A 27,500-nucleotide genomic window follows, 5' to 3' on the forward strand; every position below is an offset into this window, starting at 1 on the left:
TAACAGGAGTAGGAGGGGAGTGTTTCTTGTTCAAAAATCTTCTCAAGACTCTGTAGAAAATTTTGCTGGGGTATGAATTTTGTGTGAAATAATTATGTAGGAATTTCATCTCCTGGTGGAAGCTTACGTAATCTGAACAGATATTGTAGGCTCTGTTGATTAGTGTAGAGATACTGTTTAATTTGAAAATCTTGGGGGAATAACTAAAGTAGTTAAGGCCCAAACCTGTAAAAGTTGGTTTTCTATAAACTGATGTTGAGAAACAGCCATTATCATTTGTTATGAGGGTGTCTAAAAATGGTATTATTGAGTTATGTTCAATTTCATACGTAAACTTTAAATTTGGATGTTTAGAATTTAGGTAGTAAACAAAACGTTCAACCTGAGAGCTGTTGTTAAAGAGGAGGAACGTATCATCCACATATCGACGGTAGAAAATGGGTTTGAAATCAAGAGGGCACTCATACAACCAATCTTTTTCATGGTGACATAAAAATGCGTTTGCATATGTGGGACCTAAGGGTGAGCCCATGGCCACGCCATCGGTTTGGGAATACTCTTAAATCAAGTGTTGTATATCAGTTTAAATGTTCGAGATGTAACTCTCGATATGTGGGTAGCACCACACATCCTCTACAGCACCGTATCTTTGAGCACATGGGAAAATCTTACCGTACAGGTATTCAGCTAAGTTCACCATCACCATCTGCCATTAGAGAACACTGTTATTCCACTGGACATCCACTCACACAAAAGGATTTCCAAATTCTAACCTCTTCCTCACACAGACTTAACCTCATCATCTTGGAATCACTGTTTATCTCGAGGATGAAGCCAGAGCTAAACAACACAACAACTGCCATCCCATTACACACTCAATGATTCCAGATTTTTAACTGTAAGATTTCTCATTTATTGGTCTTGTGTTTTATAATTATTTTGGTTTGTGTGTTTTTTTACTGTTTTCAACTCGCTTTTATATTTTATATTTTTATTGATATTTTTCACGTTAACCTTTTATTCTTTCTTATACCGCCATTCTTATAAGTGTTCGTTTAACCATTTTTACAGTGTTAACTACCTTTTTAGTAATATTTACCTTTTATTTAGCCTTTTACTTGTTTGAACCATTGTTTCTTTAAATTGTTTTTAGCCAATTTGCTCTGTATTAACTGTTCTTTTATGTCTATTTTTAGCACTGATGATGAAGTTAGTAAATTTCGAAACGTCTGAAGAATAAAGATGATGTACGTAGCTACGCTGGTGTTACTTTTCCTGATATATATATATATATATATATATATATATATATATATATATATATATATATATATATATATATATATATATATATATATATATAATTATAATATATTAATATATATATATAATATATATAATATTATATATATATATATATATATATATATATATATATATATATATATATATATATATTATAATATATATATAATATATATATATATATAATATATATATATATATATATAATATATATATAATATATATATATATATATATATATATATATATATATATATATATATATATATATATATAATATATATATATATATTATATATATATTATATATATATATAATATATTATATATATATATATAATATATATATATATATATATATATATATATATATATATAATATATTTATATATATATATATATATATATATATATTAATATATATATATATATATATATATATATATAATTATATATATATATATATATAATATATATATATATATATATATATACATATACATATATATATATATATTATATATATATATATATATATATATACATATACATATATGTATATGTGTGTATGTGTAAATATTTATGTATATTTTTTTTTTTCTTTCTTTCTTTCTGTTTCTTTTTTCATTTTTTCTTTCTTTTTTCTTTTTTCTTTTTTCTAGCAAAGAAACCCAAGTTTTTTCCAGTCATTGAGTATTTGACTATTAATCCTCAAATGTGAAAGATGTTAATGTGATTCCTTCCTCCCTCAACAGCCCTCCAGCAGTGGCAGGATGGCAGAACATCTAGGAGGAGCTACAGGTTTTGTGGGTTTCAGTGCCTTACAGGACTTGGGCTATGTCCCAGCTGCCTTACAAGGAAGTCCTTCTGATGATAGTACAATATCAGCAGAGTTTCGAGTAGCTCTGCGGAAAATGTCCAAAAAGGATGCTACTACAAAAATTAAGGTGAGTGAGATAGCTAGCAATAGATTGAAGACATGGCATAAAGAATACAAGAAATTTCTGATGATCATATTTTTTTCAAGATTATATTAGTAGTAACATAGAATTTTCAGTATTGTTATAAGATTAAAGTTTCATGACATTTATTATAATGCTTTCCCTTTTTTATGTTTATAGGCATTACAGGAATTTGAGGCATTATGTAAAAATGGAGATGTAGATTCCATCAAGACAGCTCTTCCCTTTTGGCCTAGACTATACGCAAAGTTAACCATTGATGTGGAGAGAAGAGTAAGTATATATTTAAACAGGGTTTCATTAACCCATTGTGGACGAGGTGCCGAACGACCTAACTGGCAGTCAGGATGGGTTGTCTACAATGCTGGCGCCACTGACTAAAAATTAGAAGGACAGGGAAAGTGTTTTCTCTGCCCTCCGGGTAGCGCAGACTAGCCCAGGCTCAATAAATCCATCACAAAATTACAGCCATAATTCTTCATGACTGTGTGCATGCTTCAATTGTCTTTTAGGCCTAATCAATGCCATCACTTATGTCATGACACCCGTACTCAATGGGTTAAAAGAAATTCCTCATTGTATGATCATATTGAGAAACTGATACCTAGATTATAGAACTTGAATTGCATTGACCCACATAATGTAAACCATAATTTGTAATCCGTCCACAGGTTAGAGAGGCTGCCCAGATTGCTCATGGAGCCTTGGTATCACAAGTGGGCAAACAGTTGGCCCCACATCTCCGTTCCATCATGCCTTCATGGGTGATTGGCATGGTAGATCCACACCCAGGGGCTTCTTCAGCAGCTCTTAAAGCACTCCAGGTTGGAGTCTCTTTTATTATTACTTATTTTTTCTTCTCGTTCTTCTTCCATGTCTGGTGCATTTAGTAACCCTTTCTTTGAGCTTTTGAACTTATTCCACTAAATACTCAAAGAGATTATTAGTGAAAGCATACCATTTATAGTTTAGTAATGATTGCCAATAGACAGTGTCTGTGGATTTTTTTGAAAACTTACTGGGTCAAAGTAGGTGGGTCTTAGAGGTATAATTTTATTCTCACTGTTGTATATCATAACATGGGTGCCATTCTGGGACCTTTGAATGAATGTATCCCCATTTCTTGCAGGATGTCTTTGCTGCAGAGAAAATAGCTGAGGTTATGATTTTTAGCGGGAAAGAAATTATTGAACACATCAAAGACAATCTCTTTACTCAGACACCACAGACCTTATCAGACCCCAAGTAAGTTTTTTGTATGTTAGTAAGTTCATTTCCTTCTCATTATTTATCTCTTTTGCATGCCATTAAGATTGTGTCATCTAAGACCCTAGGTTATAGCTGAAAATTTTTTCTATCATTTTAATAATTGAACAGCATAAAAGTAAGTATGATAGTAAGCCTTTGGATTTCAAAGGAAAAATAATTGTGTAGTGGGAGAGAGTGAAAGATTGAATTTCCATGAAACTATCCCACTCTCCATCCGCAGAACCACAGATGAAGAGGACATGAAGAACAAATACATCCATGTCCTTGTTTGCTCCTTGAAAGGCATTTCCCTCCTGCTCACCCACACTACCAGAAATACTCAGAAAAAATCAGATGTGATTGCACTGGTTCAGCCTCTTATCCAGAATCCCAAATTTTGGAAAATGGCAAAACACAAGAATGCAATGGTGAAGATAATTCCCCTGGTTATATGAAATATTGTTTGGCACTTGATTTTGTTTATATTAGCATGACGATTCCAAGTACTCTTTAAAATGTTTAATAAAGAATGTAACTAATTTTCTGTGCTGCATTTATATCCTCAGATTCAGTACCAGTTCAGTAAAAAATATATATATACATTTATATGTAAAGAAAAAAATAACAAAATAACTCTTAGAGGGAGTGTACTAAAGAACTTGCAATTTCAGGTACGCATTGCTTGGTTTTCAACACTGAGCAATATGTTTGAGTATGACTCTGGACTCTTAAAATGCTACAGTGAAGAAGTGAGTCATGTCATCCTCCCAGCTTTGGATGACCATGAGGGAGCTGTTTTGCCTCACATCTGGGTGGCTTTCTTGCACCTGTGCCTCATGTACCCGGTTTGTATTATTTTGGTTTCTCTCTGTCACATACAGTATGTTTTTGTTATATTAACCCATTCACACCAGGGTGATTCTGGCTCTGAATGGTCAGAATGCCGGGGTTTTCGAACACATAAGCCTAATGCCTCGGGATTCTTGGGAGCACTAGCCGCGAGCCTGGGCTGTCCGCTCGCTCACCCCGAGCACCGGCCTTGACCAAATATCTCGTCGCCGGCATCTGACGCAAAAATCATGAAACGTGTCAGCACGTCATTCAGCGCAAATGGGTTAAGGATGGAGAGTGAGGCTGTAATTCAATATTTGAAGAGGCTTTCAGTGGTTGTGAGAAACTACACTTTTATATATGTTTGTCTAGTTTTTGAAAGAGTGAATATAAAGAGCCTTTCAGATGTTGGTCAGGGAAACTGCATGAACTATCAAGTTTGATGGAAATATTATATAAGGTGAATAGACTTGCTGTTTTCATGTTACCTCAATCTTCATTTATTTCCAGGCACTTTGGAATGAAGGGAACAACAAGTCCGTATTTAATCGAGTTTACTCTGTTCTACGTGACTGCGGCAGGGGTAGTGCTGCTGAGCTTTACCCTCATTTGTTGCCGATTATAAGCATCATACCAGAGGAGGCAGTTGGAGACAAAGCAGCATTTTACATAGACTTTTTCAGAGCAATGTCCACTGGGTATGTTTCAAAGATTACTTCTGGATACTCTTCCTATGTCAAGAATCATTTATATCATTCTTTCTTGTTGCTTGTCATAAAGTACAAACCTGATAGTGAGTCAAAAGAAAGTTCAGTTGTAATTGTTAATTTTTTATATAAACCTGTTATTGTATAGTGTAGATATATATTTGCAGCCATGGACATAAACCTTTGAATGTTTGTTTTCCAGGTTGAATAAAAATAAAGTATCTCTAAGCAGTAGGGACATTCATGCCATTCTAAAGGCATTGTTTGAGTGTCTGAAGTATGTTAGCAGTATTAATGCTGATGCCTCACTGTGGGAAGTCCTTATGAAATATCAGGTAAGTGTGTAAATATAATATTGATCAAACACCTACAACCATTATGGAGAAAAGATATCCTTCTTAGATATATAGAACTTTTGAAATGTTGGCATCAATGGATCTCCTGTTTCAGATCATTGAACTACTTAAGACATCCTTCAGCAACACACCAGCCTTAAGCTCCTCAAACCTTTATCGTGAAGTGTCAGAACTTTTGCGGTTTTGGGCTTGGAAATCCCACACACAAGAGGATCAAGTGGCACTCAAAAACATAACAGCTCTGTTTTGGAAAAATTTGACCCCAGAATGCGAAAACTTCATAAAGGAGGGAAATGAATCCGCTCTGTCCAAGATGAAAGACTTCTTTACCATCTTACGGGATCCCACATCCAAGTTTACCAATAAGAGAGAAGGAGTCCGGTTTACAGATGAAAGTGAGAAAGTCAGCATAGACACCAAGGAGGAGGAAGATAATGCCAACCAAAAAAAGAAAGAGCAGGTGTTCCTGGAGCATGCTGCAAAAAATATTGCACCACTGACTGTGACATGTCATGTTGCCTTTCTGGAAACCAAAATTACATCAGTATACAAAATCTTTACCACCCTCTTGTCCTCCTTCCCATCAGATAGAGTTTATTCATTGTTATTAAACAAGCAGAATGAGGAAGAGGTTAGCAAAATTCAGTTGATGGAGGAGGTTATCCAGCCCAAGTTGGAGCTTCAGAATCCATCTTTAGCAGAGCACACTGTTGACATTTTCATGTGTGTGTATATACTCATGTCTCCAGAGGAGCAGAAGCTGGTCCTTCTTGAAAGCAAGGTTAGTGCTGCAGAGTAGTTCATGATTCATGGGATTAATATTTTTTGATCAGATGAATAAACATTGCCATACTATATATTTTCAAGTTTGCACTTGAGTATAAGGTAAAATTTTGGAATTATAGGAACAAATTTTCTTATTCATTTTTGATACTTTTTTCTCTGTGTATCAATTGTTTAATTGTTTGGGAAAACTTATGATAACACACTCCTTATATATGTGTAGATATTTTTTTTAAGTTTAGTATGTTCAAGTTTGGTAGATTTCAAATTGAGGCCTATTTTATGCCACTTGGGAGAGTACATTTTATGAATTAAAAAAAAAATACTGTTTATGATATAAACCTACATATGATGCATAGTATGAATATCACTTGGTAATTGTCTTTTTCCTCTTAATTTTTCTTAATCTTATCACCTTTCTTTCATATTGCATTTAAATACATATATATTTATATATATATATCTATATATACATATATATATATTTATATTTGTATATTTATATATATATGTATATATATATGTATATGTATATGTATATGTATATGTATATATATATGTATGTGTATATATATATATATATATATATATATATATATATATATATATATATATATATATATATATATATATATATATATATATATATATATATATATATATATATTGTATTTAGAAGATGATAGTTTACTTTCAGCTACTTCTCAAATGCCATATGCCCCCCACTTCTCTTTCTGTAAGGATTTCCTTCCTGCTTTCCAGCCTTTGTGTTCTGTAAGTGTTTTGCGGCGTCTGCTTGAGAAGATGACTGATAGGAGAGATAATGACCAAGTAGCAATGTCATGGCTTTTGTCAGCACAGCTAGGTAGTCGACTCATTCAGCTTGTGGATCAGCTGTGTGGGTCCACCAAGTCCAAGACTGTTGCTCAGCATTCTCAGGATGAGGAACTTGTTACATTGTTCAACTTTGTGTTGAGAAATGGAAATAAGAAAGGTATTTTTTTTTTTCTTGAATGTATGATATTGATGATTTGAGCCATTGGCCATTTAATAAATTTCTTTATTTTATATAATTTTTTTTTAAATATAAGTCTAAGGCCAGAGGGTCCAAGGATTATTAGTGTAAAAGTATGAATTTATGATGGCTACTCTTTTCTTATCCAACAGATCACATCATCGCTATGGAATTTGTATCCCAGATTCTCAAAAAACTAAGCTTCAATCTAAAGCTAGGTGAAGACTCAGAACCTGAAGACCAGATGGTACAGTTGGTGGCCAATCTGGCCAGCCAGTTGTTCAGCAGCTATGTTTGTTGGCAGACAACAGGAATACAAGAGTTCATGAGGTCCTTGTTCCTCCTCCAGTGTCAGTCTTGGAAATCACTCTCAGAGCAGACTGTTTGTACCCTTAAATCTACCTTCCTGAAGGCTTTTAAAGGTCTTATTGCTTCCTTAGTCAAAGAGGACTCAAGCAAGCTCCTTGAAGATAGAAGTTGTCTCAAGTCCACTCTTAAGGACATTAAGCAGATAATCATGGAAAATAAATGTTCCTTCAGTCTGACCATGAGGATGGCCATACTTGCAAAAGACCTCCTATTATTGGTATATGAGCAGGTAAAGACACAGGAAGAATGTGGCATCATGTTAGACCACAGTATAATACAGGCTCTACTAGAAATCCTGGCCCCAACAGAAGGCAGTTGGGTACAAATGGAGGAACAACTCTCCCCACTGTACATGGCTCCTGCAATACTACAGGGAAGCATTGCTTTCAGTGAATTCCCATTCCCCAAGAAGATGCAAGAAACTGTAGTGTGGGATCACAAACACACAAGGATATCCATGTTCTTTTGTGATCTTTTGCTTTTTGTGTGTAAACAGAAGAATGTAGAAGTCATGGAGGAGGAAGAGAAAGTCTCACTAGGCCAGTATACACACCTTGTGGTTTCAGCTCTTCACTCGGCATGCCATGCCACTGTTGTGCAAGAACTGTACAATGCACTCAGTAATGTAAGTACAATTCCTGCCATAAATAGATGTGATTTAAAGAATATAGTGCAAGTGTGATGCAGTGGCTTTATACTTAATTTTATCTAAAAAGTTAAGGCTGTTTAAAATTTGACCCTTCATTTTTCATAACAAGCTTTTGGTAGTTTTGTTAAAGATATATAGCTCTTGAAAGATAATCTTTTGAAAACATAGCTTTCTTGAGAACACATATCTTCCTGTTACATAACAGCACTCAGTGTCAGAGGATGTAAAGGCTGGTACTGCAAAATTAAATGACGACATGGCAGCACTGTTGCAGCTGTTAAATCAAGGCAATAAGCGGCTTATTACCAAGCAGATACGAGACAGGTAATTTGAGATGAGATTTTACTGTGACCATAAATGTTAACCCTTCCACAATTGACATTTTTGCAGATTTGGATCACTTTCATTCTGCATTTTTCCTTTTGTTGAAAATACAATCTGTTTACTCCTCCAGTTATGATGACCTATTATACCAATGCTGATTAGTATCACTTTGCAAATATATCATGTATAGACTCATATTTCATACCAGAAGTCTAGAAATTAATAGAAAACACACATCCCTTTTCAGAAGGGTTAAAAAGGAAAGTTGTGAAACCAACCATCAGTTTCAGATGATATGTAAATTTTCTTCATCTTCAAAGGAAGCAATATATATTCAAAATTTTGCATTATGCTATTATTATTATTATTATTATAGATAACCTTAAAGATAATCAACCTCTCCCCTCCCACCCCCAAAGGACCCTAGCTTGTCTTAATCAAGGTTTCAGCTTTAATAACATACCCTTGGTAAAAATACAATGGTAGAATACACAAGTAAACACTGTATAGGCTTGATCATTTCATGATAATAGTTTGAAAATCATTGACAGTCCCAGTGAATACAGCTGCAATTTCTCATTACTTGGAACAGGTGTAGTGATGGAAGCAGTGCTTGGTGTGTGACACTTGTAAAAGTTCTTAATACGTGGATGAAAGCAGAGGATGTTAACGTTATGCGATTGTTGAATGGCATTGAGGAATCTGCTCTTGGATACATAGCAACAAAACAGGTGAGTTGCCAGACCACATGGAAATAATATGTATATGTAACCTGATTCAATATTTATTTGGCAGAAATATGAGATGGTTGTCTTGAAAAATTCACAGGCAAAATCACCTTTTTGTACTTGCAGTCACTCCTGCCCTTGCTGCCAAATGATTCCTTGATGGACATTTTAGCAGAGGAGATGGGAAAACTAAGTAGCCTTGAGGATAGTCCATACTTGGCTACCCCTTGTATCTCCCTCATTACAACTGCTTTAAGTCATGTGCCTTCCACTGTCACAAAAGATGTCATCAACTCCCTTTTCTGTGTGCTGTCACAGTGGCGAGAAAATGCTGATAACATATTCCTATATGCGACGTAAGTTAATCTTTAGGAAACTTTGGATTTTGTTTTCACAATATTCACATGTGTTAATAATTAACCCAGTCACGACGGGGGCATTCCAGCCTTGCATGTTACAATGCCGGGGCTTTTGAACGCTTAGGCCTAAATCTGTTAAATGACTGGCACCAGATGGTGCCACCCGGCAACCGGGCCCTTGAATGAGCGGTACAGTAGTGTACTACCTGTCCAGAGAGGGTTAAGTAACAGCTGTTAATACCTTAGAAGACATACAGATCAGGATGTATTATATCCTCTCCAATAAGTGATACACAATCACCATTTCTCACATTTTTGCAGCGATATCTCTGGAATGGCTTGGGAAGATGTGGTATTCACATGTTCCCTGGTTCGACTGGTGACTGTCTTGGTGAATCGGCACTCCCTGCACCTCCAGGCTCAGCACTGGGACTTCATCCTTTGTTCTCTCTGCTCATGGGCTCAGTCACTTGAGGAATCCAGATCGGTGAGTTTGAGAAATATGTTGGGTTATATCTGTAACATAGAATTGTGTTTACATGTCTGAATATATATGTATATATATATAATTTAGTGTATGTGGATTTTTGTGTGCAAGTGCTGTATATCTGTTTTTTTTTTTTCTTTCTTTCTTTTTCTTTCTTTCTTTCTTTCTTTTTCTTTTTCTTTTTTAACCCCTTCGACACGATGACGCGTATACTGCGTCATCGCAGCCCTCGCGTCAAATCCGTGGACGCGCATACTGCGTCATGGCTCAGTTCTGGTGGAATTGAGTTTTCTTTCTTCCGGATACTGTACGAGATCTTTCAGAATAGAGGTCGGATATGATACGATATATTACTTGACTTTCATTATCAATAATTTATTACATAAGAGTGGGATTTGCTTATACCAGGGGAGGCATTGATGGGCCCTGCTAGCAGTCATTTGATTATTTATTTATGGAACATTATGTAAAAATATAAAACATATTATGATTAGTTTACCATACTATTTCAATCGTTTTCTTTGGTTATCTGAGTGAGGCCTCCCACCAAGGTCACTCTTTCCATCTTCCTCCCAACCCATGTAAATAACTTGTCACATGCATATGGGGGAAGAGGTTAACTATGCATATTTTGATATATAACACATGATGATTATGTTGAGGTTTTGGCTATAAACTTGCAGAGGTTTTGGCTTAAAACTTGTCATATTCAGTAGCGATGTTTAAAATTTGGCGCGCGCCGGCAGCTCGGATACGGCGCGAGGAGCGTTTTCTACTGCCCGGAGTGAAGGGGTTAAGCATCTACCATTATTGTGAAATTTCTATGCATTATTGGACAGGAAATGAGTAAAAAAAAAAAAAAATGCACATTCACAGAGTATCAGTGTGGAAACAGTGTCTGGAACATTCACCTGTGCAGTGAGCAAGTGTGCAGGCTGTGTCAGCGAGGTGATGGAAAATCTGACTGCTAACCCAGACCTTCAAAAGTCCTATCCTCCCAACCTCCTGGAAGACTGGAAGGAGTTCTTTTCTGCATCCATATACAATTCTTTATTGCCCATTTTCATAGAAGTTGCAGGTGAGTACTCAATTATAAATTGAGAATCCTTGATTATACAAGCTTTTTTAGATTATTTCTATAATTGTTCCATTTATTTATTGATTTTCAAACTTTGTGTATAAATTGACTACTTCAGGCATTGGCTGCATTAAGCTCAAATACTGATCCCTTGTTAAAAAGTGATATGATTTTATTGTGGTTATATATAGTGGGTGTGCGTGTAGGTGTGTGCGTGCATGCGTGTGTGTTTTCATACACACACACACACACACACACATACACACACACACACACACACACACATATATATATATATATATATATATATATATATATATATATATATATATATATATATATATATATATAATACTGGCATCAGTGTATGATATTATTTAAATGAAACTTTGCTCATATTTTTCAGCTTCTTACAACACAACACCAACTGTAATTCTTTATGGAGTCTGCCGAGCCCTTTGCATAGGTGTTTGTCGAGCAGGAGTTGATGAGTTAGCCAACCATACATTGCCTGCAATCTTTAATGCTGATGATGCTGAAGCTGATCTCAAGCTACCAGATTCAGAGCAGGCATGTATACAAATGATTTCATTTTTGTTTAGTTGTATTGTGCCGAAAATGAATGGATTATGTAGATATTTATGGGAAGTATTAGAGTTTGGATTGCAAAGTTTTTGGAAAGATTACAAAGCATAAATTTGAATAAAGACTTCCTAGTTGATGTGAAGTGATAATAATTTGAGAGTAGGCACTAATACAATACTTCAAGTTCCCTTTACTCATACCAGAGATTCATTAGATTCATTGATATCTTCAGTGAAAACTTAATTTCATTGCATTCTTTTAGAGTTGCAGAAATTTGCTGAAAAGATTTCTCTGGATAGGACATTAATCAAATTATCCAGATATTGAATGCCAAATATTCCAGTTACATAGAAATGTAACGAGATATAATTTTACAGATTTTGTTGAATCATCTAGCCCCTCTGCTTGTATGCTCTCATCCACCCACCCAATATGCAGCCTACAATATGCTCAGCACAGCCCTCCCAGGCATTATGGAACAGTGGGAGAAGAACAAGACCGTTATTAAAGAGGAAGAGGACATCTCTCAGCGACCCTTGCCCTATGCTATAACCAGGTGTATTATGGAGGTGAGGAAATCTGTGAAGAATGCAGGTTTGAAGAAATCTGCTTTCATTCTTCATTCATTAACAGTTGTGTTTTGCTTTCATTGTGCTCCTTGTGTTATGTGTCCATTTAGAGATAGCCACAAATGGACTAAAATTATAATATATTATCGACATAGATGTGTATGCCTTTTTTTGTATCTTCTGTAATAGTTTAAATTGTGGACTTTCTTTTCTATATCTTCTATATTTGTTTCAGTGTGGCAGTGTTGTAGAAGCATCACTAGCAGACAAGGAAATGGGTGATGAGTGTATTGTGGTTCCTTACACAGATAGCCACATATACATTACTGGCTACCTCCTTGCCTGGAGACTAGCTCTGAATGCCCTCAGTCATGCCTCAGATGCCAACCAACACCAGTATTCTGCTTACCTTAGGTAGGTACTAACATTAAATTTTGAAGTGATCTCTTGTAATTTTGAATATTGAAGTGAATTATACATTTAGGAGTGAGAGTTTTTTTAAGGGTGGAAGGAAAGGATGTGAGAATAAATTTTGTTCTCTTTTTAAATTCATTTTTTATTTATGTAATTTTAAGATATACTTTTCTGAAGTGTATTGGTTTGCTTATAATTGTTATATTCATAGTTAGGCAAAATAAGCCATTACTGCCAAAATAAACTTAGAGAATTTATAGTTACCAGAAGAATAAAAACTGATAAATATTAAGCATCATTTTGATTACTTAGGTAATAATTTTCCCTCTTTTATCTTTGCAGACAGTCAAATCTCTTGCAGAAATTATTATGTAACCTCTTCAAATTGATGCCACGAGCGCCACTAGTGGAAAAAGTGAAACAAAACAATGCAAAGGAGGACAAGACACCATCAACCATGTTCAACACGGAACTCCCCATTAACCCTACAAGTGAGGAAACCCTTTCTTTTTCAGAGATGCTGTTGTTGTAGGAGGGCAAAAGATGTTCAGGATGTAACTAAAATGTCCTATACAAAGGTTGTTGTTGTAATCTCTTTAACCCACACAGGACGGGTGGTACAGCATGTGTACCGCGCATTCAAAAGCCCAGTTGCCGGGCGGCACAGTATTGTGCCAGCTATTCAATTGATTTAGGCCTAATAATTCGAAAGCCCCGGCATTTGGACATTCTAGGCTAGAAATCCCCCGTCGGGAATGGGTTAAGTCAAAGATGCACTTGACATTGATGATGGCTGATAACAGGTAGACTGGTTGGTGATTATTATTTACTGAAATGAGGATTTTATTAAAACATAAGGCATTCAGCCAGTCACAACCAACCTGTCTAAGACCCCCCCCCCCCAATAATTGTTATAGAGAGGGAGGAAATACAGATTTGTCATTTTCTTCTTACTTTTCCTTTATTTTCCCCTCCTGTGGACACCCCTAAGATTTTCAAAAAATATCTGTTATGTAATCAAATAGAACCTGAGCTTGATTTTTCTTAAAGTGAGATCTGTCATGAGTATCCAATTTAGATTTGTTTCATGTATAAAGAAATAATTGTGTGAAGAAAAAAAAAGTACAAATATCTATCTGTACTAAACATGTTTTTCCTGTTTCTTTTTCTCTCCAGCCAAAGTAACTTCAAGGCTTGTAGCCCATGTAGCATGTAAAGTTTACTATGACTGTACAAGCCGTATCCCTGCGGCTGTGAGACAGTGGTTCATAAGCATGGAGAGGCATTTCCAGCAAGTTGTTGACTCCTTTACTGCTACATATGTATCTCCTTTGTTGATTGCACAAGAAATGGCAGCTGTAAGCAACTCATTTATGAAATTTGACAATATGACAGTAAGTGAAGGCATCATTTGATTTGTACTTTATAGTTATAGGGCAGTTGATATGCTGTATTGTCTCTCTGAGCATCCTAATCAACTTACTTAATTTCAGTATTTCACTAGTGATTTCCCCTTGCTTTTCTACCTTAACCCTTCCGCTACAGGCATTTACAAATGGTCAGATCACTTTTGTACTGCTTTTTTCCTTTTGTTTAATTACAAACTGTTTATTCCTTTAGTTGTGAAGACCTATTATACCAAATGCTACTTAGTTTCGCTTTGCTAATGTATTATAAATACTCATATTTCGTACTATAATTCCAAAGAAAATAGAAAACACACATCATAAATGTCAACATTTAAAGTTTTTGTGTATTGCTGTCATACCTGATTATCAGTTAACACTCAACAATCTATCTAAAACACTCAAATATTTATGTACGAATCACATCTTTGTTTTTATCTTGTTGATTACTTGGTAATCTTCTGAAGTACAATAATATTGATTTGTACTTTTTAACATATGGTGCATCTTTATCCAAACAGCATTTACTTTTCTATTTAGTCAGGGTATCTTCATCACAGAAAATAATATGAAAAATTTGGTTCATATAGTATTGCTAAAGATTAATGAGATTGACTTGCTTGTTTCAGAGTTAGTAGTATATAGTCCTACTATGAATGTAAATTATTAGTGTGTAGGAGGATTCCAGAGGAGAATTTACTTCAAAGGTTTATCTTCTACCCGTAGGTGAAAGCTCGCACTGGTGCAAGAGAAGTTGTAGCCACATACACCATAGATGAGGCCAGCATGGAGATAGTTCTCCGAATGGCTCCCAACCATCCTCTGTCCACCATTGTTGTTGAGGATCACCGAAGACTGGGAGTTTCAGTTGCACAGTGGCGAAATTGGTTGCTTGGGGTAAACATGTGCTGCTCACTGCCATTGTGTATTCTATCTGCAATTTATGTTGAGAATATCATAGAGTCTCTGATGATGTGCTAAGACATCTTTTCTATCCTTCTTTCAGCTGAACACCATGCTTTCCCATCGCAATACTCCTCTAATGCAGTCTCTAGCCTTCTGGAAGAAAAATGTGGACCAGAAGTTTGAGGGCATTGAGGAATGTTACATTTGTTACTATGTCTTACATGGTACCAACCACCAACTGCCAAAACTCCTCTGTCGGACCTGCAAGAAGAAGTTCCACTCTGCATGTCTTGTAAGTAGATAATATCTTCATTGTGTGTTATTTTTTATCAAAAAGGTTAGCATTCATATAATTTACCTACTGTTATTTTGAATGTGGGTGAAATGCTCTAATAATAATTCTTGGATAATTTATTAGATTTTTATCACACAGAAAGCTTTAAAAAGTGTCAGGAGTGAAGAAAGTCATGCAGTATAATGATACCTAAGTACTATAATCTTCCTTTTCTTTTCAGTATAAATGGTTCAACAGCAGTAACAATTCCACATGTCCATTGTGTAGGGCTCTGTTTTAGTATAAATATCCATATATATTGTATTGTGCTTAAATATGAATATTTCTATGTTAAAAATGTGGCCTTGTGTAGGATGTGAATTCTGTCAGTTTCATTTTATTTAGTCATGCAAAGGTTGTTTTATTTATTGGTAGATTAGTATCATCATATATGACTAGATAAATTTATCAATATATTTGGTTGGAATTATATAAATATATTCTGTTGATAATGGAAAAATGACAAGGTATTGTTACACTATAATGTTGCAATTAAAACATTATTTTACATTTTTATTTTTCTACCCTTGCTTTTTTATATAATTTTTAAAGACCATCTGTTATACTGAAACTAATCCTGTTTTATCTGATTCTTAGGAAGGCAAACATAACTGATAGATCAAGGTTTATCTTCAAACTTTATTGAAATTACAAGTTGTGCACAACAGCTTCTATTTAATGATACATATATAATAAAACATGCTCCTTGGTCTTATACAGGATGTGCTGATGACATGAAGTAATGCACACATTACATGCAGTATATTAACTGAATTATTGAGCCAGAACTGAAAACTATTTCTGATATAATTTTCAACATGCCCCTACTATGGCTCAGAATAAAATTATATGATGGTACATGTTTACTGGTAAAGCTGTAACAAGAAAAAGTACATGAGTACTCTTGAGTATTGTCTTGGGAAGCATAATGATACAAGCATCAAAATGGCAGAGAAAGCAATGTTTGCATAGGGATAAAAAGGGCTTTAAAGTCTTAATACTATTAGTCCGTGTAGGCTTCGCTATCATAAGAATGTACATTTACTACAAAGAAAGCAAGAGGGAGAAAATTGCACCTGTATCTCAAGGAAATGAAGTCATGTGGGCTTAACTGAGATATTGTCAGAATTAAATGATTGGTTGATTGATTGAATATTATGGATTATCTGTTGTGACAACAGCTAAGATATAAAGGAATAGTGATTTTGTGCTTTCCATGTCAAATGTTTAAGTATTTTCATACTATCTTTATAAAAAAAAAAATCCAGTTCATGATTTTTATGCATCATAGTTTATACTGATATTTTCCATTGATAACAAAACAATGAAATATACATTTGAAAATCTTATGTTTATCTTGTTTACAAAGAAAGTACCAGTAGTACAAAAGTCTGCATTCCAATAGTATTTTACCACTTTATCTCAGGATTTCTTTAGGGGGTAATTGCATATTATCTTCCAAATCAATAGCTCTTTTTTCCTGGTGATTTCTTCCATAAAATCTAAACTCAAGAAAATTAGAAACTTAATGTGGTAATTCCATGAAGAAACAAGAATGCCTTTTATGGAAATGTTGACTGGATTCCTGATACTAATCTTCTAATGATTGTAATAGCAGACAGTTATGTATAATAAACCTAACTTCCCAAACTGGCCAATCTCTCATGTATATTTCAATATGCTGACATCCATATGATTACATTTCTCAACATACTAATTTCCTTAAGACTAAAAGGCTAGACAAAATGTTGATATGCATGGACAACATCCTTTCGTATGAAATTTTTGGAACTGATCATGACTATCCCATTGACAAGATGGCAGAAGAAACATGCATTACCATCTCAGGACTTTTTTTTATCAGTTTGTTGCTGTGCTGTTTTACTATTCATTAACATGTCATTTGATCAACTTGGTTTTCCTCCAAGAAAATTTCATTCTGAATACCGTCATATACCTATGGATAATTCCAGTTGATGTTACTATTTGTAATATCAAATTTCTCCTTTTGAAAAATTATTTTACTTACCAATTTTCAACATCACAATTGATTTCCTCTCTTCCCAGTTCTGGCCAATCTTTGCTTAGTGATTTTTTAATCTGAGATTCTACCATCAACTTTTATATAATCTAGTTAGCTTCCCCTAGTGTCTTCCTTTGTGCTATTTACAACTGTACACTGGTATTCCTCTCTACCTTACAAGCTGCTGTTTTCTACATGTACATGGATTCTTGTGTATTGATAGCTTCCATGTTACATCATTAAATTGTTTCCTTATACTTATATCTAATAGTCTATCATATTGTGACCTTCCATAGTCTATGCCTATTATGTATCATGCTGACTTTCCTTTTCTTTATTTTTTTATCTTTTCTTTTCTCCTTAACCCATTGAGCACTGATTAGGCCTAAAAGATGGGTATCAATGCATAGACATGATATTGAGATCTGATCACACAGTCATGAAGTATTATCACCATAACAGAGCTAGCTTCAGAGTTCCAAACCTGTATTTTGTGATGGATTTATGGAAAAATATTCTTTAGGCTAGGATGCACTACCTGGAGGACGGAGGAAACACTTCCCCCATCTAATTTTTAGCCAAGTGCCACCAGTATCATAGACTGCCCATCCTGACTGCCAATTAGGTTGTGAGGCACTCCGTCCACAATGGGTTAAACACTTCCTCATTCCTACATCCTCAGACCTGAAGGTGAATTCAAGTTTGATTTTGAAACTCATTTGATCTTTTCTCAGCTTGCTTATATGGAATGTTTTACGGACACTTTCTTGTTATTGTTGAAGGTAGTGGTGATGGTTTTGGCTTTCTTCATGTGGGTTTGCAACCATCTAGGCTCTTAACCCAATCCCGACAGGCCCGGCAAGAAGTGATAACCACATACGCCGGGCCTATGCAATATTGCATCGGGAACGTCACACTGGTGTGTCGTCCCATCATCAGGCACTTGGCCGTGTCACACAGGTGTGACACACCGTCATCATTGGGTTAAGGATTCAACTATACTACTATTTGTGACAATATATGCATTAAAAAAAAAATGAGGTCTGTGACAGGTAATTCTGGAATCCACATACAGGTGTTATATGACATCAACTTGTTTTCAAAATAATTTTATGATTTCTAACAATCAATTCACTGTCCTTTATACCCATGTACTATGTGGTTATGCCTAGGGTTACATTTTATCTAAATATTTTAACATACCAGTAAGTACTATACATTTTTACAATAAACCTCACCACTTTGGTGCTTATAATAAATCAAACATTAATATATTGCATAACAATAAAAAACAGGTGGTATGATGTCCAAAAGGGCTCAGAACTAACAAAAAAATTAGTAAACAAATTAGTAAATTAAAAAGTATATCCTTAAAATTTAGACTATTACGAGATTAGTGAAAGTATTCAAAAAATATTTTCTGTTAATTGCTCTTGATCATTGTGTCAGATATCAAATTAATTAAACCTTTTGCTACTATGTACTACTATGATTGGACAAAAATTTTCATTCCCATAGTACATGGGAATTGCAATGTACATATCTCAAAAAATGTCTAGCCTCTTATGGTGATTGACATTTGTAAAACACTACCTGGCCAACAATCATGCCAGCCAACGGCCCTTGGTGGAAGCAGAACCAACATACACATACAGGTGATGATACCCACTGATGCATATAGTAGGTATTTTTAACAAAACAGATCATTGTACAGCACAAAATACGGCTTTGGTCAACTGTTTTTACACAGATACATGCTCCCTGATCCACTTGTTCATAAAAGGCAATTCACAAATTCATTGAAACAATTTCATTTTTGTCTACATTTTGATGGTCTATCTGGGTCTGCTGTCCCCATCAACAGTCATGACAAAGAGGTTAAAGGTTTTTAAAGACCAATAAGTTTGTGTAAAATGCCTTTTTTGTTTAGGAAGTCAGTCCTGAAAGAAAACAAGTTTAACAGCTAAATAAATATTAATTTACTTACAACTTGATTAGACATGTTCCTTCAAAATACACCCCTCACAGCTGACAAACTGCTCCCAATCTCTTTCTAATTCTGGAACACATACTGGGATATATCTTAAAGAGATAATGCACAGGTCCTATAGCAAGTATTCTTCTATCTCTTCTGTCATCTGAAATCAGCTTACAATTGTGGGAACAAAAAAAAAAATGCACAGGGACCACATCCAAACCAAATTCACCAAAATGTCACAGGCAAGGAGTGATATGTGAAGTGTGTCGAGATGCAGCATCCAGGTTTGGTTTGTCCACACCTCAGGCCTTTTCCTTTGCACGGTTTCTCTCAGGACCTTCAAGTAAAACTAATGACTGATCACATGGAACAAACTCAAGATGGATGACCCTTCCAAGCCAGCAAAAAAGACAATGGACATAATTTCATATTTAGGTGACTGAAAATTTGCATATAGACTTGCAAGCTGTGCTTTAAAACATGGTCCACGACTGGGAAAAAAGTTGGTTGTGGTGTATCAACAGCGGATGGGACTATATTGAAGGCAAAAAGTCAGATATAAGTTGTAAGTAAAGCAATAAATTTGTTTTTAGTCTTATTTCCTTTTGGAGCTCATACTACATAGGTTGATATAGATATAGATATAGATACAGAGATATAATATAAATATAGATATAGTCAGAGATATAAAGAATATGCATTGCCATTGCAATTAAGCCCTTTTTCAAAGCAAAGTCTTTCGTAAGACATGATGATATTTCATTTTGTGTTGTAGACTTGGCACTGGCATCCAGGACTAAGGAAAACTTTGTTTCAACGTCCGACCTTGTGATTAACTAACTGGAATCATGAGTATCCTTATGTTCAGACAGTTAACACAATGTATGTGGATTTTTAGTATTTAAGATTCTACATGAGCTGTGGATATGTAAATTGAGCCTATAATTAAAATTACATAATTACAAATTGGGATTTAATGAAAGTGAGTACTTCACTTAAATCTGACCCTCAGGCACACATACCTTGACATGGTCTTTACATATCCTACAAAGGAATTCTTGACTGACCGAACTAAAATGAAACTTCTTTACACTGTTTCATTAATTTAACGTATCATACCAAGTCTCTGAATAGGAAGTGCAGAAAAGGATCCTGCTATGGATATAAATGAAATGAGAAGCAAAAAAAAAAGGAAATAAAAATACAATATTCTGTATTTGTGTACACATTATCCTCTTCACAACCTTTCTTCTTCACTGCAAAAGTTATTATTCTGCAGATTAGAGTAAGGGTTCATTTTCTTGAACTTTTGCTATATTAATTTATGCCATGTGATTCCCTTTCACCAAATATACATACCATTCAGTGTCTGAGTATCAATATAATTGAAAAATATACAGATAAATAACAACAGTTTCGAATACCCATCAGAGGCAATTTACTGGTTCTCATAGCTAACAGGGTGATCTTGGAATTAACAAGTGAGAACATACATTGATATTTTGTTGGGTATCAAAAAGTTAGATGACAGATAAGTATAATACCCTCAGTGCTCCAAACAGATTTAACCGCTTAATGCCAGATGTTGTGATATTTATGTCATGGCTTGGCTGGCCTTCCCATCAGATGATGTGAATGCCTCGTCATGCCTTTATCTGGCCATCACCAGGCAAATAGCAACTGGCTGCTGCCTCAGTGTACAAATAGGCCTGGCCATTTCAAAATACCCCAACAAAATGTCTAGGCACAGCCAAAACTGCCCTGTCATTAACAGATTAAGCTGTGTACACATGATTGAGAATTCCCAGCAGGCACCAGTGGTAAAGCCCACATTGGCAAGCATTGACATTTGCAGTCAAGCAAAATCACCAGACAATGGATATACTACATTCAACCACCTACTGGTAGTGCTGGCTACTGCCAGTTATGTCTGGCCACTCATTGACTCAGCCATGTGGACAACAGTCACAGTCTTCCCCAACAGGGGACTGCCTGCCAGGTATGTCCAATCACGTACAGTGTGAGAGTCCCAAGACAGTATTTGTAACAGAGATGAGATTAATGCATAGTTTTTGACACACCTCAGGTCATGCTTTTACCTTTTAGTAATTTCTAGTACTACTTATAGGAATATATTAATAATAAAGATCATAACTTTTATAACAGATGAATATTATCAGCCTTGGTTGCTACTCCCTTGCTCATTCATCATATGCTTTTGAATCATTTTAACTTTTGGAAATTTTGCATTTCAAATTTCATACTGCCTAGTTCATTTTAATTTCAAGAATAATGAATATGATTAAATCCAACTACTGTTCAAAGGTAAAAGCAAAAAATAAAGATATTGTACAATCAACTAGTTATTTTTTAAAGTAAATATTTCATAAAACAGTAAAAGAAAGTATAAAGATACTATGTGTTATATACAAATATGCTTGCAAGGGTATACTTTAAAGATAATAACTGAATGTTTCCTCTTTGTATTGTACAAAAATTGAAAAGTATTCTGTCATAATTTAAGTACAACATATGCAAAGCAATTTTCAAAAATTGCAAATGTTCAAAATCTTGGCCCAAAAAACAAGAAAGACTTACAAGCATATTCTGTATACTAACCATCAACATAAAACATGTTCTGATGATTATTTGACACATCATATTTTTTTATGTTATGTATCTGATCAAAAGAGTCTAAAATAGAGAATCTACAAATAAGTAGAAAGATTATTCACATTTCAGTTAAGAATAGCTGTTACCTTTCACACCTAAAAGTAACCAAGGAAAGATAAAGCAGCCATGTCTTTCCTTGCAATCTTACTTATAATAAGTACTACAATGATTCATATTGAAATAACTATCAAAACCTAAAAACATTACTATTGCCTTTCCAACACATAAAAATCTATATTCTCAATCACATAGTAAGTAATTATGATAATAATTTCTATATTGCATGTTCAAGAGAATATGACTCACAATATCAATAATTATAATAAATGGTAATAAACAAATAAACAAGGAAGAATTTCCTTCACTATCTGGATACAGAATCAATATCCAGATTTATCAATCATCAGTAAGGCTTACTTCAAAAATACTGTACATACATCTTATCTCAGCAATAAGCAGAACAAGCTTGATGTTCTGATTCATGATTTAATGGAATAAAAAAACTGAAAAAAAAATCATAATGGCTTATCAACAGACAAATTAATTGTAACATTCCACTGGATCAATATTTTGGACGGAAAGGTTGTGTTCACACCAACAAAAGACTTCAAGGTTCTATCACATCTTTGGGAGGAGAGGCAAAATAAATAATGGAAGACAGAAAGGAAGATGGTTAAAAAAAATAATAATAATGGGCATTGTCATATAAAAAAGAGGACTTTAAAGGGCTTTTCAATACTAAACAATATAAGAAAAAATTAAGCTTCAAATTATAACTCTTGTACATAAGCTGAATGATTTGATTCTAACAGCATAAATAATTTCACAGTATAAATACAACTACAGCTTATGGACTGTATCAAAATCCATTAAATTTATTCTATTCTGCTTTGAACTGACTATAAATATGAAAAAAAAATAAAGTGGTGATTTACTTTGAATCCTAAAATGTAATTTCAGTATGGCCCGGGATATCTCTAACCCGATAACTCCAGGGTGGTTTTGGCTCCACCTAGTCATAACGCCAGGGTATTTCAAAACGCATAGGCTTAACATCTCAGGTTATTTGCCCACTCAAGCTGTGGCCAAATGCCACATGTACAATCACACAGCATGCCAGCCATACAAAGAGCCATGACTTGGTATCATGTTCCCGCTATCAAGTGCTACCACCACATGGCATGATATTGCATTCCTGGTAGCACTTGCTACCTGCAACACATCATGTCATGACTTTTTGTATGGCCAGAAAGCCGGGAGAACATGACACTGCAGGTGGCTACTGCCAGAACTGGCCAATAGCCCTAGGCATTAGGCCTGCATGCACTGAAATATCCAATGTTATCAAGCTAACTGGTTAACATACTCATTCCATGTACCAAAAAATCATAGGGCTCACAACTTGCAAGCCTAAAGTCCTGGGAAAATCAGTTTTTCTTGTTAGACTACCAAAATGTAGCAATATCCTGACTGATAGGCAATTAGAAATTATAAACTAAAAATCCAATGGGCTACCAGCTATTTAGCTATTTGTATTTCAAACTTTGCTCGCCCTGAAGAATAATGTAAGGAAGGTACATCAAATATGATCTCAAAGTATTTTCATCATTTTTTTGTCCTTGTTAATGATGAAGTCTCAAAGTCATTAAAATGCAAGATTAATAATCAAATAGCAGTTCCTCTAATCATTTTCTGTGTTACTTAATTACAGTCACTCTCTGCAATTTTTTTGAGCTGATGAAGTATTCATATGCCAGAATTAATGCAAAAAAAAAAGAAAAAAAACTGTGTTACAACTGTAAAAGTAAACAGTGATCTTTCAGAGTAAAACATAATACAATTTTCATTCTACTATAATAAGGCATGGAGATGTCATGACTAGAACATAACTAGAACTAGAAGCTTATTTCTTACCAAGTACAAAATAAAGCGTTCACAACACTACATAAATAATTCTTTTAAAATAATAAAAAAGTATGGAGCAGAGTCAGCTTTAAACATTTTTAAATACAAAAAAAAACAACAGGGCCAACATTTGAAACATTTAGTAAAAAATAAATATATTCCAAATTAAAAGAAACAACAGAGTATTGGAAGAACACACATAAATTAACAAATATAAAGATCCACTTGTCTGGAGATATCACACTTGCCAAGAATATTCCACAAGCTTATGCAGTACTGAGATCAATAGCTAATACAGCCAAAAATTCCTTCCTACTGACTAATAATAAAAACTCTTATCCAGCTACGATATGCACACAGCCTTTCGAAGAATACTTTGCTCTCCCACAGCTATCAATTCCTCCAATTGGCCACCTCAACAACGATACCTGCTGCACTGTACTCTTCTTTGGTTACAATTGTTAATTACTTATCTTCACATTACAAAATCTATCACAGAGATACTGGATTGGTGCAGGTCCACTAAGACTTGAGGCACAGAAGCATATGTTAACCTACTGATCTGAAGCATCAAATTTATATTACTTGCATAAGTGCCATTCAACTAGATCAAACAGTAATTATTATTATTATATTAATAATATTAATAATATTAATAATAATAATAATAATAATAATAATAATAATAATAATAATAATAATAATAATAATAATAATAATAATAATAAATAATAATAATAATAAAATAATAATAATAATAATAATAATAATAATAATAATAATAATAATAATAATAATAATAATAATAATAATAATAATAATAATAATAATAATAATAATAATAATAATAATAATAATAATAATAAATGATCATTATCATTATTATCATTATTATGATTATAAATATAATTATAATTACACTCCTATTAATAATAATGATAATAATAGTGATAATAATCAATACAATTAAAGTAGCTATAATAACAATAACATATGTAATATTTGTAACAATTACAATAAGTACTACTACTAATATAGTAATTAAAATAATAATTACAATAATTACTTATATCAATGATGGTAATAATAATAATAATAATAATAATAATAATAATAATAATAATAATAATAATAATAATAATAATAATAATAATAATAATAATAATAATAATAATAACAATAATAAAAACAACAACAATGATAACATCATAGTACCATGCTCTTAATCACAAATTACAATATAAAAATCAATAACCATTATTTTCTCTTGTTTTTTGGCAGATTTCTTCCAAAACACAAAAACGTTTTCTTGAAAAAGGTAAACAGAGTGAGCGAAGAAGGACCCTGTCATTCCTAAGGAAGTTTTCTTGCATCTATAATTTTGGACCAGCTTCTGGGTTTACATAAATAATAAAGAAATAGCAAGAACAGAGGGTAGCTGCTTTGGCATCCCAATTACCTTTTACGTTAAGCAGATGGGCATAATTGAGTGGCACCATTTAAATGCAAGAAAGCAACTGCATACTGGACTACAAGAGATTATATTATCATGAAATTTCTGCAACAAACTAATCACATCTTGTAAGTATGTAACAGCATTATTATCACATCAAAATCCATGACTGTGGAGAAAGAGGATATTGAGGGTGGTGGAAGAGATCAAGTTGAGATTTTTTAAAATTAAAAATCAAAATTAAATCTGTATTGCTTACATTTGTTTAGTTGGGTAAACATCTTGCAAACCTTGCACTTCAGGTATTAGGTTTTCCCTCTAAGGTTTCTGAATTCTTAATAGCTTGTATATTTTTTCATGGTTTTATTGTATATTCTGTCACCCATCCACCATGACATGTAAGTGCAAAGCAACATGTGTACACATGCAAAGATACACATACACACTTGCACACATGCATATATATGTGCATACATGAATGCATGCAGTCACAAATAGTTTCATAGAAAAATCACTTCCGGTAATTTTTCTCTTTCTAAATGATGACTACAGGAATGCTGGTGTTACTATATTGAAGGCAGAATGTGGCTCTAGTGAAGTGGCAGAATCTTACCCATCAGCATTTTTTTTGACTTCAGCCTGAAGATTTACAGTAGCACAGCTGTTATGAAATTACCATTACCAAATTTGCTCACATGCATACTGACTGGTCAACTCTACCGAGAATAGGTGACATGCTTAGCAGACAGAATTATCTTTTAGCTCAACTTTAAAGATCTTCCAGCAATTTATGCACTATTTTCTAAAGACTTGGCAGTAAACTGAGGTAAGCAAAGATTGTAAAATGAGGAAGCCTGAAAATCAGATATGGACTGCCACTTTGCCCAGCCACTTGCTTGCAGCGATGCTACATCCCTCGCTTCACCCCAATAATGAGGGTCCTGTGGGGAAAAATTGTCAGCCATTAATGTTTTTAGTATCTCTGCTATGAAACTCTATTCAATGTAAAACTTACAAAAAAAGTAACCTTATGTTTCCCTAATATTTACCATATCACAAAATTATGTTACCTGTGAAGATAGGACATGACAGAACCAATTTTGAGGAAAAAAAAATTCAGGCTGATAAATATAAACCACATTTGAATCAGTTAATTTACAAAATAAGTTTAAAACTATTCAAAACCTACTTTAAACCTCTATCAGATTCACTCACCACAACAAGTAGGTAAGTATCTGTTGCATTCTTACAAACACCCACAATCCCCTTGGATGATACATCTGTGTCTCCACCCATCATGATTGGAGATCCTTTAGTCTTGAAATGTGCCATCAGGGTGTTAATATGTTCCGATAACTCTTCACCAGATTTCACATGTATTATTTGGCAACGGACATCATAAAGAGTATCTATGACAAGGCAAACCTGTGAAGATGTGACATGACAGAATAAATACAGAGTTGTAAATGCTACATAAGTATTAGCACCAAAAATGTAATGCTTCAAATACTTATGAAATGACATACAAAATAGCGAAATGACCAAAATGGTTTATATATCTCCTTAACCCATTCCCGACGGGGGATTTCTAGCCTAGAATGTCCAAATGCCGGGGCGTTCGAATTATTAGGCCTAAATCAATTGAATAGCTGGCACAATACTGTGCCGCCCGGCAACTGGGCTTTTGAATGCGCGGTACACATGCTGTACCACCCGTCCTGTGTGGGTTAATGATTTGTAATTTTACACAAGGTACAAAAAACAATTAATATCTGTAGGCATTTCTGTAAAACATTTATATCATATTATCAAAGTAGTATAACAGTATACCTCTACACTCCCAATCCACTGCTTTGAGCCAAGGAAATTCTTCTCTTTATCGCTAATTTCTACAAGAATTTCTTGGACACGATGGTTTGACGGAACTGGCGCTATGCTCCCTGCGTTTGGCTTTGCATTGCTAATCTGTCCTCTAAGCCAGGAGCACAAACTCATCAGAGTCCTGTAGCCACATCCCCAACCCTGGAATATGAAACACTATTTGCAAAAGGAT

General features: G+C 34.2%; 2 protein-coding genes across 2 annotated transcripts in view; one reads left to right on the forward strand and one right to left on the reverse strand.

Annotated features, from left to right (window-relative positions):
• Positions 1–15,925, forward strand: part of Ltn1 (E3 ubiquitin-protein ligase listerin) — a 21,245-nt gene extending 5,320 nt beyond the window's left edge. Inside the window, exons 2-25 of the mRNA XM_043029136.2 lie at positions 2,061–2,252; positions 2,427–2,540; positions 2,939–3,091; positions 3,397–3,512; positions 3,757–3,943; positions 4,187–4,360; positions 4,857–5,044; positions 5,256–5,388; positions 5,504–6,190; positions 6,955–7,186; positions 7,360–8,201; positions 8,431–8,549; positions 9,142–9,280; positions 9,404–9,633; positions 9,958–10,123; positions 11,000–11,201; positions 11,608–11,771; positions 12,164–12,355; positions 12,591–12,769; positions 13,112–13,260; positions 13,946–14,163; positions 14,902–15,072; positions 15,182–15,373; positions 15,597–15,925. Coding sequence (XP_042885070.2) covers positions 2,061–2,252; positions 2,427–2,540; positions 2,939–3,091; positions 3,397–3,512; positions 3,757–3,943; positions 4,187–4,360; positions 4,857–5,044; positions 5,256–5,388; positions 5,504–6,190; positions 6,955–7,186; positions 7,360–8,201; positions 8,431–8,549; positions 9,142–9,280; positions 9,404–9,633; positions 9,958–10,123; positions 11,000–11,201; positions 11,608–11,771; positions 12,164–12,355; positions 12,591–12,769; positions 13,112–13,260; positions 13,946–14,163; positions 14,902–15,072; positions 15,182–15,373; positions 15,597–15,656 — 5,199 coding nt within the window. The 3' untranslated portion in view covers positions 15,657–15,925. The remainder of the gene's footprint in view (positions 1–2,060; positions 2,253–2,426; positions 2,541–2,938; positions 3,092–3,396; positions 3,513–3,756; positions 3,944–4,186; positions 4,361–4,856; positions 5,045–5,255; positions 5,389–5,503; positions 6,191–6,954; positions 7,187–7,359; positions 8,202–8,430; positions 8,550–9,141; positions 9,281–9,403; positions 9,634–9,957; positions 10,124–10,999; positions 11,202–11,607; positions 11,772–12,163; positions 12,356–12,590; positions 12,770–13,111; positions 13,261–13,945; positions 14,164–14,901; positions 15,073–15,181; positions 15,374–15,596) is intronic.
• A 10,161-nt stretch (positions 15,926–26,086) lies between these two features.
• Ufsp1 (UFM1 specific peptidase 1) overlaps positions 26,087–27,500 on the reverse strand; it is a 2,249-nt gene continuing 835 nt past the window's right edge. The window contains exons 2-4 of the mRNA XM_086553503.1: positions 27,278–27,469; positions 26,663–26,872; positions 26,087–26,388 (exon numbers count right to left, since the gene is read on the reverse strand). Of these exons, the coding sequence (XP_086409629.1) occupies positions 26,236–26,388; positions 26,663–26,872; positions 27,278–27,469 (555 nt within the window). The 3' untranslated portion in view covers positions 26,087–26,235. The remainder of the gene's footprint in view (positions 26,389–26,662; positions 26,873–27,277; positions 27,470–27,500) is intronic.

The sequence above is a fragment of the Penaeus japonicus genome, unplaced genomic scaffold, assembly GCF_977035675.1.
Source record: "Penaeus japonicus unplaced genomic scaffold, GWHDUDI00000001_assembly GWHDUDI00000028, whole genome shotgun sequence".
Taxonomy (NCBI): Eukaryota; Metazoa; Arthropoda; class Malacostraca; order Decapoda; family Penaeidae; genus Penaeus; species Penaeus japonicus.